We start from the raw sequence: 15,611 nt of genomic DNA, 5'->3' as shown, positions 1-15,611 counted from the left end.
TCAGGTACCAAAGGAGGACGGTCAGACTTTTATTTCCAACAATAAATTTGGTCTAAGTACATAGCAGCAAAACTAGTCCCTACTGGGAGAAGCTTCTGGAGAAACCAAGAAAGCAACAGCTCTTTCCCTGCCGCTGAAGCCGGGGGGGGGGGGGAGGGAGGGGGGAGGCCCAGCCTCGACCCCAGGAACATCACAGTAAAAATACAGCTAGAACCAAGACAGCAATTCTTTGCATGCATCAGGCCCAGAGAGTCTCATCACGTTGAAGCAGCCAAACACAGATACCCCTGGAAGGCGGGCTCTCCTTCTACGGAGGTCTTCCAGCAGAGGTTGGATGGCCACCTGCCCTGGAGTTGAGGTTCCTGCATAGCAGGAGGCAGGAGGTGACCCTTGGGATTCCTTCCAACTCTGCGAACCTATAAAAGGACCAGCGTTAAAGAAGAAGAGAAAACAAGGGAGACGGCAAAGAGGAAACAGGCGTGTGAGTCAAGAGCGACGGAGGAAGGTTTGGCAAGAAAGATGCCCTGGAGAAGGCCCCTGTGTGAAGGAGACCTTCCCTGATTGTCAAGCCTGCAGCCGTGTGCTGCAAAACCTGGAGAATGTGTGTGTGTGTGTCAGAGTCAGTCAACGGGGACCTTTGTTGCCTACAGGTCAGGAGGAACGGTTGCGGCCCCCCCCTAACCCTAACCCTAACCCTCAGCAACCCTGAGTTTCTTTAGCTGGGAAATACCACAGTGGGCTTGGAGCACAATCAAGGCCGCCTCCAGCTGCTCCCGTCTCCACGCTGGCGTGGATTTCAAGCCAGGGAAGTCTGGACGTCTTCAACAGCTGGGCCTGACGTTCCTGAAGTCGCCTCCACTTCTTCCATCTCTTCCTTTTTCACCCAGAGGAAGGGGAGGTCCCCTACGTTCCGGACGTTGAGGGGCTTCTTCCCCGGCACCTCCCCACCCTGCAGCTCGCAACACTTAGTCCAGATGTTCACAATCATCTTGAGGGTGGAGGTGCGCTCCTCCAGCTCCTCCCCCTCGCTCTGCAGCAAGAGGTTCCCAAGTTCCTGGCTGAGAGACTGGATTTTGTCCCCCCGCTCCCCTGAGGCCGCCCCCACTGCCCCCAGCGGGCCCACAGAGTGCTCTGTAAACTCTAGAAGGTTCTCCCCCAAGGCAGAAAGGTGCTGGTATTCCTTCCGCCAGCGCTTGGCCACCATGGCTTCCCCCACCACCTCCCGGTTGGCCAGCAGCATGGACAGGATGTGGCGGCAGGGCAGTTGGTAGCGGCAATGGAAGTAGCAGTTGCAGCTCTTGCCGTCCCTGCTGACCTGGTGGGTGTCCTCCAGCAGCTGCACCGTGGTCTTGTACCTGGCGCAGGTGAGGAGCTGGACGGACTTCTGCACCACGTCCCACTCGTTCAGGCACAGCTGGTAGGCGACGTCTGTGCAGCTGTCCTGCAGGGCCGCCAGCATGGTGGCAACAGGCTTGGCTGGGCTGTATTTGGTGAACTGCTTTGGAGGCTCCTCTGCTGCGTTCCTGGGCAATGGCTGCCGCTGTGAGGCGGTACTGGAGCTGCGTTTCACAGCGGGCCGGGCCAGGACTTTCAGCTCCTGCATAAGGCCGCTGCGGCTGTCCTCCTCCAGGCTTGAGGGGCCCTGGGTCAGGTTCTCCAGGCCTTTGGTGTTGGAGCAGTCGGCGTACTCCACGAAGCGAAGGATGCTGGTCTCCAGCGACAGCTGGGTGCCGAAAAGGTGGGACAGCTTTTGAGTGACAAAGTCCAAGCTGTCGATGTAGGTGCTGCAGGAATGGAGGCCCTTTTTGGCATGCATGTACCAGAGCATCTCGCAGGAGAACCAGTTAGTCCGCAGGTACTTGTACAAGTCCTGGTCCACCAGCTGCCTCACCTGCTGGGACAACGCGTCCAGGTTCGAGGTGGAAGTGGAGAAGACGGCTTCCCTCAGGGCCAGCTTGAAGTTGTGCTTGAAGGAGAAAGAAGCGTGGGACTCCTTCAGCTTCTTCTCCAGGAGCTGCACAGTGTGGTAGACGGAGAGGAGGACCTGTGCCGAAGGGAAGAGCTCCTGCAGACTGGCCCGGTGGAGGAAGGACATGTCCATGAAGACCACCTTGACCTTCTGCCACTCGGGGTTGAACTCCTGGAAGACGGAGAACATCTTCCTCGTGTTCTCCTGCGTGTCCTCCTTCAAGATGGCAAGGTGGACCAACTTCCCCACCCTCTCCTTGCTCTCCACGAGGAATGCGTACAGGATGTGGCCCTTCTTGCTCTGGACCCGGTGTAGCAGAAGGCTCTCGGGGAACTTGACAAAGAGGCTCCTCATCTTGCTGGTCTGGAAGTTCAGCCTCTCCAGGTCCTGGTCGCTGCCAGCGCTGACGGAGGCCAAGGAGCCCAGGTCCACCCGCAGGAAGTTTTTCATCACTTCCGCGACTCGGAGGAAAGCAGAGTTGGAGGAGCCATCTTCCCCTGCCTGAGGAACCTCGGCTTCCTTGCGAGGGGAAGGCGGGAGCAGCGGAGGTTCGTCAGAGTCCACTTCGACCTCCACGCTCACGTCACTGTCCCTTTCACAGGCTTCGACCTCTGCAGGCTCCTCCCTGCGCAGCTTAGCTGGGGGGCTGCCGCGAGCTTTGGGGGGGCCAGGCAGCTTCGTCGCCATCCTGGTCCCAGGTGGGGCATTGGAGCTGATCAAGGAAGCCTTGGACTCCGTGTGGATGTGGTTGCCATTCAGCTCGCTGATCACCAGCCGGTCTATTTCCTCGTTGTATTGCAGGACGAAATACGCCGGGCATAAGCTAGATTGCTGCCTCCTCTTCCTGCTGGAGTCTCTCGATCGGGCGCAGCCAAACTTCACCTGCATAAACCTGGTGAATGGAAGAGAAAAGCGACATCAAGAGGGCCAGGCATTGCCCTGGCAGCCTAACTAATGGGATCATCAGGACAATCAGTGAGACAATGCCAAGGTTCCCTGGGATTATCATTCTAGGATTATTGTAAGTGATTAGTGGTAGAATAAACCTACTGGACCATCAAACCAAACCCTCATAACCGCAGCAGAAGTCCTATCTTTGATGTGGGAACTCTGAAAACGGCACCCACCCCCACCCCCCCGCCCGAGAGGCTGAAGCGCAGGCGTCCTTACGTAACGTCCTCGCGGATGTTGGTCCCGTTCTTGCGGTTGTGGAACCGGATGGAGACGCAGCTCCTCAAGCCGTACTGGAGCCGGTTCTCCTTCTTGTAGGTGCTGAAGCACTCCCGGAAGTCCTCGTAGTTCTTGAAGCAGGAGCCAAGCTCCATGGCTGCAGAGGGCGCCGGTGAAGGGTCAGGATGCTACCCAGAGGCCCGGGGGAGCATCTCCCTTAGCTGCCCTTCAGGATAACTGGGGGGGGGGTGTAGGGTTGGGGAGAAGGGAGTCCCCCCCCCCAAGGCCCCTTTCTCAACCCACCCAACTAAGGGAATAATGGTTTCGAGTGGGGGGGGGGTGGGCTTAACCCCTTCCTGCCTGGAAACTCCCAAAATCCACTCAGTCCCACCCAAAGGGAATAATGATTTCTCTCTTTTTTCCTGTGGGGAGAGGTGAAATAATGGGTTTTTTTTTGGGGGGGGGGAGCTTAACCCCTTCCTGCCTGGCCTCCCTCTACCGTGAGCGTGTGGCGCAATAACCCTCCTCTCTCTCTCTCTGCTTCCCCCTTCTCCCCTTTCCCTCCAGCTCCTTCCTTCCACAGCCGCCCTGCAGAAGGAGACCCTCTTCGCCCAGCGGCATCTCACAGGGGACGGAGGCCGCCCCTCGCAGGAGATCCACCAATCAGGGGCCGCGCCGCCGGATGGGCAGCCGCTCGGCCAACGGGGAGGCGGGGCTCCCTTTCACGAGACTAGGGACCGGCGAGCCGATTGGCCAATCGCGAGGCAGGCCCCGCCTCCGCCTCCGGAAAGGGAGCTTCTGGTTTCTGGACGCCGCGTCAGGAAGTGAGTGGGCGTGGCGACGGGCTGCCCCCCCCGCAGCCAATGAGAGCGAGCGAGGGAAGAGAGCGCTTCCGGTTTCCGACGGGCGGACTTCCGGCGGCCTCCTGTCACGTGAAAGTTCAACATGGCGTCGCCTGAAGACACCGGCCGGCCCGGGGCGAAGGGCGAGGGAGGCGGGGAGGAGGCCTCGCAGGAGGGCGACCTGCGCAGCGTCTTGGTCACGAGCGTCCTCAACCTGGAGCCGCTGGACTTGGACCTCTTTCGGTCAGCGGGGGCGAAGGAGGGCGGCAGGGGAGGGGGAGCGACACAGGCCGGGCCTTTCCGGGAAGCTGCCCCCTCTTCGTGCTGGGGGATGTGGACCTAGAATCTCGGAATTGTAGGGGTGGAAGGGACCCCCAGGGTCATCTAGCCCAACCCCCTGCCATGCAGGAATCTCAGCTGAAGTATCCCTGGCAGGGGGCCATCCAACCTCTGTTTCAAAATCTATAACAACAACAACAACAACAACAATTTATTATTTATACCCTGCCCACCTGGCTGGGTTTCCCCAGCCACTCTGGGCGGCTCCCAACCGAATATTAAAAACACAATACAGCATTAAACATTAAAAACTTCCCTCTCCAAGGATGGAGACTCCACCACCTGCCCAAGGGAGATCCTTCCACTGCCAAGCAGTTCTTACTGTCTGAAAGTTTTTCATGAGGTTTATTCAGAATCTCCTTTCATGCAATTTGAATCAATCGGTTCCTCCCCTGCAGAAAACAAGTTTGATCCACCTTCCATGGGACAGCCCTTCAGATATTTGAAGATGGCCGTTGTATTGAGATCTCAATCTTCTCTTCTCCAGGTTTCTGGAAGGTTTCTTCCCCTCTTGCAGCACCAAATGGCACTGAAACTCTTATGTCTTTGGTTGTTTGATTTTTTTTTTAAAGCCTCCCTTTAAATTTTTGTCTGCAATTAGGATTATAAGACAGCTGCTTATCGGCGCTTCTGCCTGTAGGGGTCTCTGTGAGAACAGGACAGTGGGCTTGATGGGCCTTCTTTCGCCTGATCCAGCAGCCAGGCTGTACTTCTATTCCCACACCATTAAGAAAAAACAAAGGCAACAGTGTAATCAAAGTCTTGCTGATGGATTCATATCTGTCTTGCAAACAAATGAAACAAAAATGGTCACCTCACAAAAAGTGGTAAAGCCCAAGTATGTCTCTGACGGGTGACAACTTGAGTGGGTGGCTTTGCCCTTTGAAAGCCACACCCTTGGTCTGGAATAACACAAGAAACAAAATGGGCTCTCTTGCTTCCCTGTCTTTTCTGAAAACAAGCCAAGTTTCCTGCTGGGAATTTGGGAGAAATTCAAAGATCCTGGGCCCTGACCCCAGATAGTTGTGAGAGTGGGCTGCAAGGTTCTGATTTGCAATGCAGAAAACAAGAACTATGTGGGCCTGACATGACTCCACACTATTCATCTTGTCCCCACAGGCCACCCCATAGTATGCTAAAAAAGCAAAAACAAAAAAACAAGCAGGAATCAGGGCAGACAGAAAGGTGCCATCTTTTTGGGAATAACCTCACTTTGTTGTCTTTCTCCTAGTGGGAGGCACTACTGGGTGCCAGTCACACAGCGACTCTTTGGTGGGCAGATAGTGGGCCAGGCCTTGGTGGCAGCTGCAAAGGCTGTGAGTGAGGATGTACAAGTCCATTCGTTGCATTGCTACTTCGTAAGAGCAGGTAACAACAGGTTCTGGGAAAGGAGGGGGTGGAAAGGGTGGAGTTATTGAACAGCGCCTTATAAGCAGACCCTGGTAAGCTGCAGAACTGGCAGAACTCTCACAGCTACACCCAAAGTGTTGCCAGTGGCCAGGTAAAGCTGCAAAGGAAGCTCACAGGCAAGGTTTGATGGACGGAGGTGGCCATTTGTGGCTACTGGGCCTCCACATCGAATCACCCAAGGGAGGCTCTTTCTGGTCACACAGATTCCACTGCTGGAGTAGATGGGCCTCTTGCCTGATCCAGAAGGCTCTTCTTACATTCTTAGCTCTACTCTCTCTCTCAGCACCCCCCCCCCAAAAAAAACCCAGTAAATACAATTACTCATTGTAGCTGTGATTCCCATTAAATCCTCAGTGCAGCATCTAAGTACTACCTACTTTTTTTTTTGCCTTAAGCCTGCTGCTTTTAGTGGATGATGGTTTGTGTGCGTTGTTGGCCACTGGGGGACGCTCTTGCTTCTCCTTGCAGGCCCAGACATGCCACATCTTAGCAGGCAGAGTGTCCCTAGAATCATAGAATCTAGAGTTGGAAGAGACCACAAGGGTCATCCAGTCCAACCCCCTGCCAAGCAGGAAACACCATCAAAGCATTCCTGCAACAGCAGCTGTAAGTAAGGGTGGTGGCATCAGACCCAGTTCATAATCTTTGGCCTGACTGGGACTGAAAACAACAGCAAGGAAATCCTGCACCTTGTCCCCTCCCACTTCAGAATCTGCTGCTGCTCCCACCAGCCCAGCCGTGCCCACCCCCATTTCACTGTCATGCTCCTACTGTTATTCCGGGGCACAGCCCAGAAGCTGCCTGAGCACTGCTCTTCATCTCTGGGATGGGCGGGGTGTGTGTGGAGAGGAGATAGAGAAGAAACCAAGAGAGCGAGTGCTTGCTTGCCTAGCAGCCATAATGCTCCCATCGCTCTCCCTTTCCTGGGGTGGCAAGTGAGCTGACCGAAGGCGCTTCCTGCTTCCAGGGGACCCCACGGTGCCGGTTCTGTACCAGGTGGAGCGCACTCGCACAGGGAAGAGCTTCTCGGTGCGGTCGGTCAAGGCCATCCAGCATGGGAAGCCCATCCTCATTTGCCAGGCCTCCTTCCAGCAGGACCAGCCCAGCCCCGTCAAGCACCAGTTCCACATGCCAGACGTGCCCCTTCCAGAGGAGCTGCTGACCCAGGAAGAGCTAATCCAGAAGTACCTGCAGTGAGTGGCACGGGGTCCCCACCCCTCTCCCAGAAGACAGTCCGCTTAGCGATAGACATAGAGAAGCTGAAGGCTTCCCGAGGCAGAAGTTGCCAGCCTGGCCCTTGGCTCCTGCCTTCGTGGCTGGAACAGACCCACCCAGCTGTGATGTGGGGAAAGTGTGTCCTCCAGGGGGGCAATGGGTTTTCCTGGAGCAGCTGCACTCAGATCAGCTCTGCGTTTGCTCGCAGGTCGGAACTCCTCTGGCTCTGCCGCAGCTCCAGCAGACCTGGGTTGGCCAGGCTATTCTATGGAACTCCCTCCCACAAGAGGCAGTGGTGGCCACCAACTTGGATGGCCTTGAAAGAGGATCAGGAGGTGAGGGCTGTCAGTGGCGACTAGCCAGGATGGAAACTGCAGGAGGGGAGAGGGCTCTGCCTCTGGCCCATGAGAGCGTCTACCCAGTGCTGTTTTTTCTAGAAAAAGAGGTGCCGGAGCTCACCATGAACACCTCCCTTGTTCTCTTGTAAGAAGGCTCCAGTGAGTTCTGGTGGGAAAAAGCCCTGCTTCTACCAGTGTCGCTTGGTATGCCTGGCTGAGCAAGTGAGAATGAGGCCCAACATTTCAGGAGCCAGATGCTGTAGGGGCTGCAGCTCCATCCCTGCCTGGGACCAGTGGGCAAAGGCTGCCTGCTCGCCTGCAATGGCCACCCCCTTCTGCCCCCAGCCAGCTCACTCCTTGTGTCTGCTCTTTTTTCAAAGGGACCCAAACCTTCTAGACAGATACAGGCAAGGACTCAACAAGATGCTGGCCCAAGAAGTTCCCATTGAGATTAAGCCAGTGAACCCCCCAGACTTCTTCCACCGGAGACCGCAGGAACCCAAGCAGCTCTTGTGGGTGAGAGCCAGGGGCCACATAGGTAAGCTCCTTGGTGCCTGCCCCCCCTTTCCCTCGTGTTAGCATCCCAGGGATTGGTCAGAGGCCCAGAAAAGTCCTCTAAATCAAGTATCAACGTGAATCTGCATCCTTTTGCTTGAATCAGTATTCAGTCTATTTTCTTTTACAGAAACTTAAAAACAAAAAACAAAACCCAAACACACATTTTGTTGTAGGAGAGGAGAATTATGAGGTGGGGAGGGATGTGTGGAACATGCAGGCTCCTGCCCTGGAACTCTAGAGCTTTGTCTCTGGAGAGATTGCTGCATAACACTGAGGCCTAGGAACTTGCTCTGGGAGATCGTTTGGGTCTTTCAAGTTTGCCTAGGGCTGCGCCGCCTACTCCCCAGCTCCTACAGGGGCACCCAGCACCCCTCTTACCCCTTCAGCAGGCTCTCTGCTACCCACCCTTCTGCGTCTTGCTCTCTCCTTCAGCCAGCGATGTCTGTTTTGCAGGCGAATGTGACATGAAGCTGCATTGCTGTGTGGCCGCCTACATCTCGGATTACGCCTTCCTGCGGACGGCCCTCTTCCCCCACCAGCACTACAGGATCAGCTTCATGGTCTCCCTGGACCACTCCATGTGGTTCCACGCCCCCTTCAGGGCCGACCACTGGATGCTGTACGAGTGCGAGAGCCCCTGGGCAGGTAGGTGCCAGGTAGGGAGCATGGGTGGGCTGTGCGGGGAAGAGACGCCCGAGGGCTGTTCTGCGTCACAGCAGACAGTCCTCAGCCACCGCTCTCCTCCTCCTCCTCTCTCTGACACGCAGGGGGGTCCCGGGGCCTCGTGCACGGGCGCCTGTGGCGCAGGGACGGCGTCTTGGCTGCCAGCTGCGCTCAGGAAGGCGTCATCCGTGTGAAGGAGCAGCCCTCCGGCAGCAAGCTGTAGCGAGGAAGAGCGCGGTCCTGCTTGGAGGCGCGGCCCTCGTGGACCTGGGCAGGACCTGCAGGCCTCATGCCGGAACGGCAGCAGCTCTTGAGCCAGATGGAAGCCAGCTGGTCTGGGCAGCATTTGCACAGAGACCCACAAACAGAAGCACTGACGAGCATCCTTTTTATTGGGCGAAGGGAGTTACAAGACTGGCCCTTGACTTTCTCTATCGCTAATAAAGGGGTGGCAGCCCCTCCCTCCAAAGCTCTGGTCTCCTGAGGCTGCAAGGGGAGGGAGGGACCTGGTTTCCACCCCATTTCCCTTTGACGCCCTGCCCCATTGCAAGAGGCGGGAGCAGGCAGCCCCTCATCCCAGGAAACCACTCTAAAAGCTTCCCTTTTTCAGCTTGGGGGCTGGAACCTCAGCTCCCCTCTCCCCAGTAGGCTGGAACTCCCAACTAGCAGCAACAGCAGCACCCACCTCTGGGGACCCCCAGGCTTCCACTTGGGGGGAGGAGCTGTACCCCTCTGCCTACATGGCAGGCAGGTGCTGCTGCTATCCCTTTCCCTCATCAGGCATTCAAGTATTACAAAGAAGTCCCTTTCAGAAGACAGGGAGGCATCTAATTCCTCTACGGAGCCCCAGATAAACAGCCCCAGAGGCTGTTCCTTGCAGGAGGGACGAGTTCACTGTGCCCTAAAACAATGTACCAGTTTCTGCCCATGATCCAAAGTGAAGCCAGCCGGCCTCCTCAGGGCAGGGGCTGCTTGATGAGCAGTTCCTTCAGGGTGGGCGGGTGCATGTCCGCCCCACCGGCCTCCTGCAGCCGCTGCAGCCGGGCCTCGGCCTGGCGCTTGTCCCTGCCCAGCACCCAGGAGAGGCGGATGTGGGCCTGCAGGAAGGGGGCCAGCAGCGGGTGACTGTCCTGCGCCTCCAGGAGACACAGGGCCCGTTCGCAGGCAGCGTGCGCCTCCCCGGCCTGGCCAAGCTCCTGGTGGCAGACGGCCAGGCCGGCCAGCGTCAGCAGGAAGTGGCCCGAGCGGCAGGCGCCCAGCCTCTCCTGCAGCTGGTGGGCGTTGGCCCAGGCCGCCAGGGCCTCCGGGTACCTCCCGGAGCACGTCAGGCTCTGCGCCGCCTGCAGGTCGCGCAGGAAGAAGAACTCCAGGTAGTCGGCCGAGCGTCGGATCTCCGGCAGCGAATGCAGGTGGGACAGGAACTGCTCGAAGGCGCGGCTGCGCTTGGCGATGGTCTCGGCCGCAAAGTTGCGCCGCAGCCGCTTCCGGGGGAAGGAGACGCCCGCCATGTCGCCGCAGAAGCGCCGGCGCAGGTGCCGGTTCAGCCGCTCGAAGTCAGAGTAGCGGCGGGAGATGCAGGCGGGCGCTTTGTCGAACTGCCCCGCGCGGATCAAGTAGACGGTGTAGAGCTGTGGGGTGGGACAGGGCAGGGGCAGCGGTGAGAGGGGCTGCCCGGAAAGGGACAGAATCCAGTAACCCCCTCCCCGCCCCGCAGCAAGACAAACAGGGAGGCATGCCCCTCTCCCTGCCTCCCCCCTTCCGCTGGCAGTTCCCCAAGCAGCAAGGAAAGGGCTGGGAAAGCCAGGCAGCTGAAGCAGCAGCAGCAGCAGCAGCCACGGGGAAGTTACCTGAGGCTCTTCTGCCCAAAGCGCGGCAGCACAAGGGAAAAGAGAAAACAGTCAGGGCCAGGCACCCTGCAAGACACCCCCCACCCACCCTCCCAATAAGGCATGGTGGGTGCGAGAAGAGGCAACTCCAGTCTTCCTCAGAATAATAATAAATTAATTTATTTATACCCTGCCCATCTGGCTGGGTTTCCCTGACAACTCTGGGCGGCTCCCAACAGAATATTAAAAACACGATAAAAAATCAAACATTAAAAACTTCCCTAAACAGGGCTGCCTGCCTTCAGATGTCTTCTAAAAGTCAGATACAGTGATGCCCCGCTAGACGAAAATAATTAGTTCTGCGAATATTTTCGTCTAGCGGTTTTTTTGTCTAGCGAAGCGGCAATGTAAACCGAGGTTTTCGCTAAACGGAAAAAAACCCACCTTTGCCTAGCGAGTTTTTCGTCTAGCGAGGCATTCGTCTAGAGGGGCACCACTGTAGTAGTTTATTTCCTTGACATCTGATGAGAGAGCGTTCCACAGGGCGGGTGCCACCACCGAGAAGGCAGAGGAGGGGGGGGCAGGCAAAGTCTGACTGCCCCCTTTTTTTCTCCAGGTCGTAGAGCTGGAACTGCCTCAGGGGCAAGGGGGACACCAAGAACACCTGTACATGGGCATTTGGCTGGCTTAAGGCCAGGAGAGGCAGTTTCTCTCTGCAATATATCTCCCCCCCCCCCGCCTGCTAGATGTTGGGCTCTTCTCCCGTCTTGCTTTTGCTGTCCCTCCAATCCCAGGTTCTTTCCCAGGCTGGGGGGGGGGTTTGTTTCCTTCCTTTGCCCCCCCCATCTCACTCACCACGTACTTGGAGTTCTGCTCGCTGACCACGTTGGCGCTGGTGACCTCGAACAGGAGGCGCTGGGGCACGAAGCTGCCCCGCGATTTCCTCCAGAGCTCCTGCAGCTGCCGGGTGAGCAGGTTGCTGCCCCTGCGCTCCGTCGGGGGGCTGTGATCTGCAGCAAGGGAGGGGGGCAGAAAAGGAAGAAAGCAGATGTCAAGCTCTGGGAGTGGGGGGGGGGGAGGTCCCTGCTTCCTGGTCTGCAAGAGCTCGAGCTAAAGATTTGGTGACTCCTGTTTCTGGCATGGAGAAGAGCTGGGACCAAACACAGAAGAAGAACCTGCAGGATCAGGCCATCTTCTCACAGGGGCCAAACGGTGGCCCATTGTAGGAAACCCACAAGCAGGATCTGAGCACAAGAGCCACACTCTCCACTCCTGAGGTTTCCAGCAAGTGGGATTCAGAAGCAATTCTTCCTCTGACCATGGAGGGAGAGCAGAGCCATTGTGGCTGGTTGAGAGCCCCCTCCTCCCCCCTGAATTTGTACTTTTAAAGCCACCCAAGTTCTAGTGTTCTGAGAGAGGAAGGCAAACACTTCTCTCTCCACTTTCCCTGCTCTGCATCACTTCCATAAACGTCCGCCATGTGACCTCTTGCTCGCCTTTTCTCTAAAAAGCCCCTTTCTTCATAGGGGAGTCCCTCCACCCCCTGGATCCTCTTGGCTGCCCTTCTCTGAACCTTTCCCAACTCCACAGCATCCTTTTGGGGGCGAGGCGACCAGAACCGTGCACAGTGTTCCAGTGTTCCGTAGCGTCGCACCTGTGAGCGATCGTCCTGCAAGGGAGCTAGTTGCTTCTGAAGACGTTGAGCCATGGCTGGCGTCACCCACTCCTCCCTCTCCTGACTCGACACACCTGTGAGGACTGGGAGAGGGAGGGCCCCTTGGCCCCTACCCGTTTAGGGTGCAGGCAGTTCCCTGGACTGCAAGCCCCTGCCCAGCAAGCTCTCCTATGCCATTCGGGGGCCACCTGCACACTGACCATGTGCCCACACAGCCACCCTCTCTGCTGCCAGATCCAGGGACCTACCAGCGTCCTCCGTGGCTTCGCCCAGCAGGTCTGGCTCTGGGGGCTGCCCTTGCCCAGCCACGCCAATGTCCTCATCCTCCTCTCCCTCCTCCTCCTCATCGTTGCTGGTGAAGCTCAGCGTCCCACTGAGCCGCGTGGAGAGGCCCTCTGTGTCATCCTCCAGCTCGGAGCTTTCTGGGAACTCTTCCGCTTCCGAGCTGCAGCCTGCCAGCCCGTCCCGCTCGCCCTCTCCGGTCAGCGCATGCCGCAGGCGGTGCAGGATGCGGGAGGCCATGGAGATGCGGGGGGGGGGGAGCCCTGCAGGGAAGAAGAGGCAGTTCTGGCTCTGGGTTGGTCACTCTCAGCAGCAGGCCTCCCCCCCCCCCACACACACCATGGGGCAGGGGTTTCCCTAGTGGAAGCCAGTTTCTCTGCTTCCCTCTTTAGCACTTCCTTATACTGTATATATTACTGGCTTCTCAACAAACACAGAAAGTGAAAACATAAGAAAAAGAAAACAAAGACTTAAACCCATAAAGCATCACACCCAAAAGGACAAAGTACAAAGAAGACCCAGCACAGCTTCAAAGGGGGATAGTAAAAGTATTGACTCATGCAAAGATTCCCTGCACAAATAATAAAGATTCATAAAAATAAAAGTATTCTCTGCCTGCGAGTTCCATCATTATTGTGTATGAAGGTTCTACATAGTCCTAAATGAGCCAGACATTTGCATGGGCTGATGGCACTGAGCTTCCACATGCTGCAGTCTCTCTGTAAGAAATAAGACCACGCCATACATTTTACAAACGGTGATCTAAACTCTGCCTTTTAGATACTCAAGAAGGGCAGTTTGCCAAACTCTTGAATACCAGCAATCCAAACTATTAAGATTAAAGGTCTTCCCAGCCTGCGAAATAAGTTCTTTCTGAATCCCGTTCTGTTTCCATATGCAGGCTTCACAGCGCCAGGTGGAAAGATGGGAGTAATAGTTTGCTTAGTTATCCAAGAGAACTTGGCAAACCCCCTTTCCAAAATTCAGCCCCGTTTGAGAGGCCCCTCCAACATGGTGAAGATGTACCTGGATGCACAAAGGAGAAAAATGGTGGATTAAGGCACCAGCCGTGGACTAACTTGAGAGACAGCTCTCCAGCTTGAGCTGACGGAGACCTGTATGGAGTCTTGGCCCACAGGCCATTCTGTGGCACTTCCTTTGTGACCCACCTCGGTCCTCTTGCTCTCTGGGCCCGCAGGCTGCTGTGGTGGCCACCGCACCAGCTAAGGAAGGAACCCTAACAGATTCCTCAAGCTGCCCCCACAAAGCTTAAGAGGCACCCCTTCTGCCTCAAAATAAACACACTGAGTATAAACGCTTGCTAAGGGAAGACTGAAACTGCTCTTGTCTTGGGACAAAATTTAGTTCAATTGGTTCAACAAAACTGACGAACTTGATCCAGGGAGATCAGCTTTTCAAAGTCTGACAGAGATCAAGAGTCTTAGGTTCCACACTGAGTAACGACTTCACTGTTCAGTAAATTCTTAATGTGGTGGATGGCCTTGATGAAGGGATCGCAGGTTCCCAATGTCTGGTTTAAAGTCTCTTAGCAGGCAGACATCTTAAACCATCACTTCCAGTGCCTGCTCCCTCACCTCTTGGCACCCCCTAGGTAACCCTGCAGCCCCCCCCCCCAGCGGGCAGTATTGTCCACTTTGGGAGCCAGTGACCTATAGGAAACGGCTGAGTGAGTCATCTGGAGGTTTGCTGGGCTGCGGTGTCACCTGTCAGCAGGTGACAAGCAGCTCTACCTCTTGTTTCTGCCGTTAAGCCAGGGAGGTGATAGAAGTTCAGAACAAGAAGTTTCTGGAGCTGTTTGGGGTGGATGACAGGGATGGATTTGGGTGGGGAGACCCACTGATGTGGGTGCACTGATCTGGAGGGAGTTGTGCAACCTGTCTTACATGGGAGTTGCATGGGGGGGTGTTAACGTGGTTTGGGGATGGTCTTGGATTTGGTACTCTTGGGGCAGGAATCGGTGACCAGGGGTGCTTTTTACCAGCTTCTGGAGAAAACGGGGCTCTCTGTGTGATACCAGGCTAAGTGACTGTAATGCAGGGCTAGGCAGACTTCCGGCTTGTGGGATCTGCTCTGTGGTTTTGCTGGAACTCCACAATCCACCAACCAGAGCCAGCTGCAAAAAGGTCTCTCAGGGAATGGATCCCGTTAGCTACTGTTCTCCATAAGCCTTGCACTGGAATTATCTGTGCAGAGAATTGCAGATCTTGCACCTGATCAGGGATTTTTGGAATGCAAAACCCTCAAGAAAAGGCAGCCAGCTGGCATCCATATTTTACGGGAAAGAAACGTGGGGTGAAAAGTGAATGACCCTCATATAGTTTTTACTTGCTATGCTTATATTATTAGAAGTCAGTTAATCCCTCAAAGGTCCACCAGCAGATCCTGGTTTGCCTTGTGCCCACTCCGGACACTACGATGCCCACTCTGCCTTGGAAGACAGTTTGGAAACACCAACTTCACAGATTCATCAAACCTCAGAATTGCAGAGCTGGAAGGGACCCCCAAGGGTCATCTAGTCCAATGCAGGAATATGGCAGCGAGAGCGCCCCACCAATTCTGTACAGTTACATGGCCTGCCTCCTTCGTTTGGGGACCCAATCTAAAGCTTGAATTTTGGCTTCTAAAGCCTTAAACTCAGAGGTGAGGATCCTGCGGCCCTGCAGGTGTTCTTTGGGCTCCCGCTCCCATCAACCCAGCCAACATCTGGAGGGCTGCAGGTTGCCCTGTCCCGCCCTGTGCCCCCTACAAGCCTGCCTGGGCTTTTGCATTCGGCCAAGGAGGTCCTGTGCTCCATCCTGCCTGTGGGAGAAAGAAAGCTGCCGGATGCCAGGGTCGGGGTCTTGGGGTGTGTGTGTGTGTGTGTGTGTGGCAGCGGCTGCCCTGCAATTAATGGTGCTCTTGCGCACACTCCCCCAGCCTGGTTTCGAAAGTTTTTGACAAGAATATGCCAACCATTTTCATTTCAGTCTGCTCTGCATTAACTGCTGCTTTATTAATAACGGCTGTTGATTGCTGCTCCATTTTAAGGGGCTGTCACGTGGTCTTAACTGGACAATTGCTTATTTTTAAATATTTTGTTACCGTTGTGTTTCTCATGGTGCCTTGCGCACTATTTTGGAGGGGCAACTGTGACCTAAAAAAAGGTGATTTCGAAAGCCCATAATAATTAGAGCCAGTGCAGTGTACCGGTTAAGGTGTTGGACTAGGACTTGGGAGAGCCAGCGGCGTAGCAAGCCCAGATTGTAACTGGGGCGAAATTTTTTTTTGGCACCCAGTACGGACTGCGCATGTACGGAATGCCAC

At 55.8% G+C, this 15,611-nt stretch overlaps 3 protein-coding genes across 5 annotated transcripts; 1 reads left to right on the top strand and 2 right to left on the bottom strand.

The window, feature by feature from the left end:
* Positions 1-733: 733 nt before the first annotated feature.
* ZSWIM3 (zinc finger SWIM-type containing 3) lies at positions 734-3,332 on the bottom strand. The gene is made up of 2 exons (XM_033153919.1): positions 3,140-3,332; positions 734-2,861 (listed from the first exon to the last, which is right to left on the bottom strand). The coding sequence occupies exons 1-2, from the start codon at positions 3,292-3,294 to the stop codon at positions 797-799; spliced, it is 2,220 nt and encodes a 739-aa protein (XP_033009810.1). The 5' UTR covers positions 3,295-3,332; the 3' UTR covers positions 734-796.
* Positions 3,333-4,084: 752 nt separating this feature from the next.
* On the top strand, positions 4,085-8,972 carry ACOT8 (acyl-CoA thioesterase 8). The gene is made up of 6 exons (XM_033154021.1): positions 4,085-4,224; positions 5,552-5,688; positions 6,698-6,923; positions 7,664-7,821; positions 8,274-8,486; positions 8,609-8,972. The coding sequence occupies exons 1-6, from the start codon at positions 4,085-4,087 to the stop codon at positions 8,725-8,727; spliced, it is 993 nt and encodes a 330-aa protein (XP_033009912.1). The 3' UTR covers positions 8,728-8,972.
* On the bottom strand, positions 8,879-12,566 carry SNX21 (sorting nexin family member 21). 3 transcript variants are annotated; one of them, XM_033153917.1, is made up of 4 exons: positions 12,254-12,566; positions 11,186-11,340; positions 10,352-10,362; positions 9,965-10,132 (listed from the first exon to the last, which is right to left on the bottom strand). In XM_033153917.1, exons 1-4 carry the CDS (start codon positions 12,525-12,527, stop codon positions 10,114-10,116), a joined length of 459 nt encoding a protein of 152 aa, XP_033009808.1. In that variant the 5' UTR covers positions 12,528-12,566; the 3' UTR covers positions 9,965-10,113. The 3 variants fall into 3 exon arrangements, with proteins under 3 accessions (XP_033009806.1, XP_033009808.1, XP_033009809.1); XM_033153915.1 differs by lacking the exon at positions 10,352-10,362 and having other exon boundaries at positions 8,879-10,132; XM_033153918.1 differs by lacking the exon at positions 10,352-10,362 and having other exon boundaries at positions 11,193-11,340.
* Between the last annotated feature and the right edge of the window lie 3,045 nt (positions 12,567-15,611).

Source organism: Lacerta agilis, chromosome 6 (assembly GCF_009819535.1).
Source record: "Lacerta agilis isolate rLacAgi1 chromosome 6, rLacAgi1.pri, whole genome shotgun sequence".
NCBI lineage: Eukaryota > Metazoa > Chordata > Lepidosauria > Squamata > Lacertidae > Lacerta > Lacerta agilis.
This window is presented reverse-complemented; position numbering and strand designations above follow the sequence as displayed.

Excerpts from the sequence above, each read along its gene's own strand:
- ZSWIM3 (XM_033153919.1), bottom strand. The coding sequence starts at position 3,294 with ATGGAGCTTGGCTCCTGCTTCAAGAACTACGAGGACTTCCGGGAGTGC. Across the intron at positions 2,862-3,139 it reads AACATCCGCGAGGACGTTAC|GTTTATGCAGGTGAAGTTTG; the intron begins GTAAGGACGCCT and ends TCCATTCACCAG.
- ACOT8 (XM_033154021.1), top strand. The coding sequence starts at position 4,085 with ATGGCGTCGCCTGAAGACACCGGCCGGCCCGGGGCGAAGGGCGAGGGA. Across the intron at positions 5,689-6,697 it reads TTGCTACTTCGTAAGAGCAG|GGGACCCCACGGTGCCGGTT; the intron begins GTAACAACAGGT and ends TCCTGCTTCCAG. Across the intron at positions 8,487-8,608 it reads GTGCGAGAGCCCCTGGGCAG|GGGGGTCCCGGGGCCTCGTG; the intron begins GTAGGTGCCAGG and ends TCTGACACGCAG.
- SNX21 (XM_033153915.1), bottom strand. The coding sequence starts at position 12,527 with ATGGCCTCCCGCATCCTGCACCGCCTGCGGCATGCGCTGACCGGAGAG. Across the intron at positions 11,341-12,253 it reads CGAAGCCACGGAGGACGCTG|ATCACAGCCCCCCGACGGAG; the intron begins GTAGGTCCCTGG and ends CCCTTGCTGCAG. Across the intron at positions 10,133-11,185 it reads AGCAGAACTCCAAGTACGTG|CTCTACACCGTCTACTTGAT; the intron begins GTGAGTGAGATG and ends CCCACCCCACAG.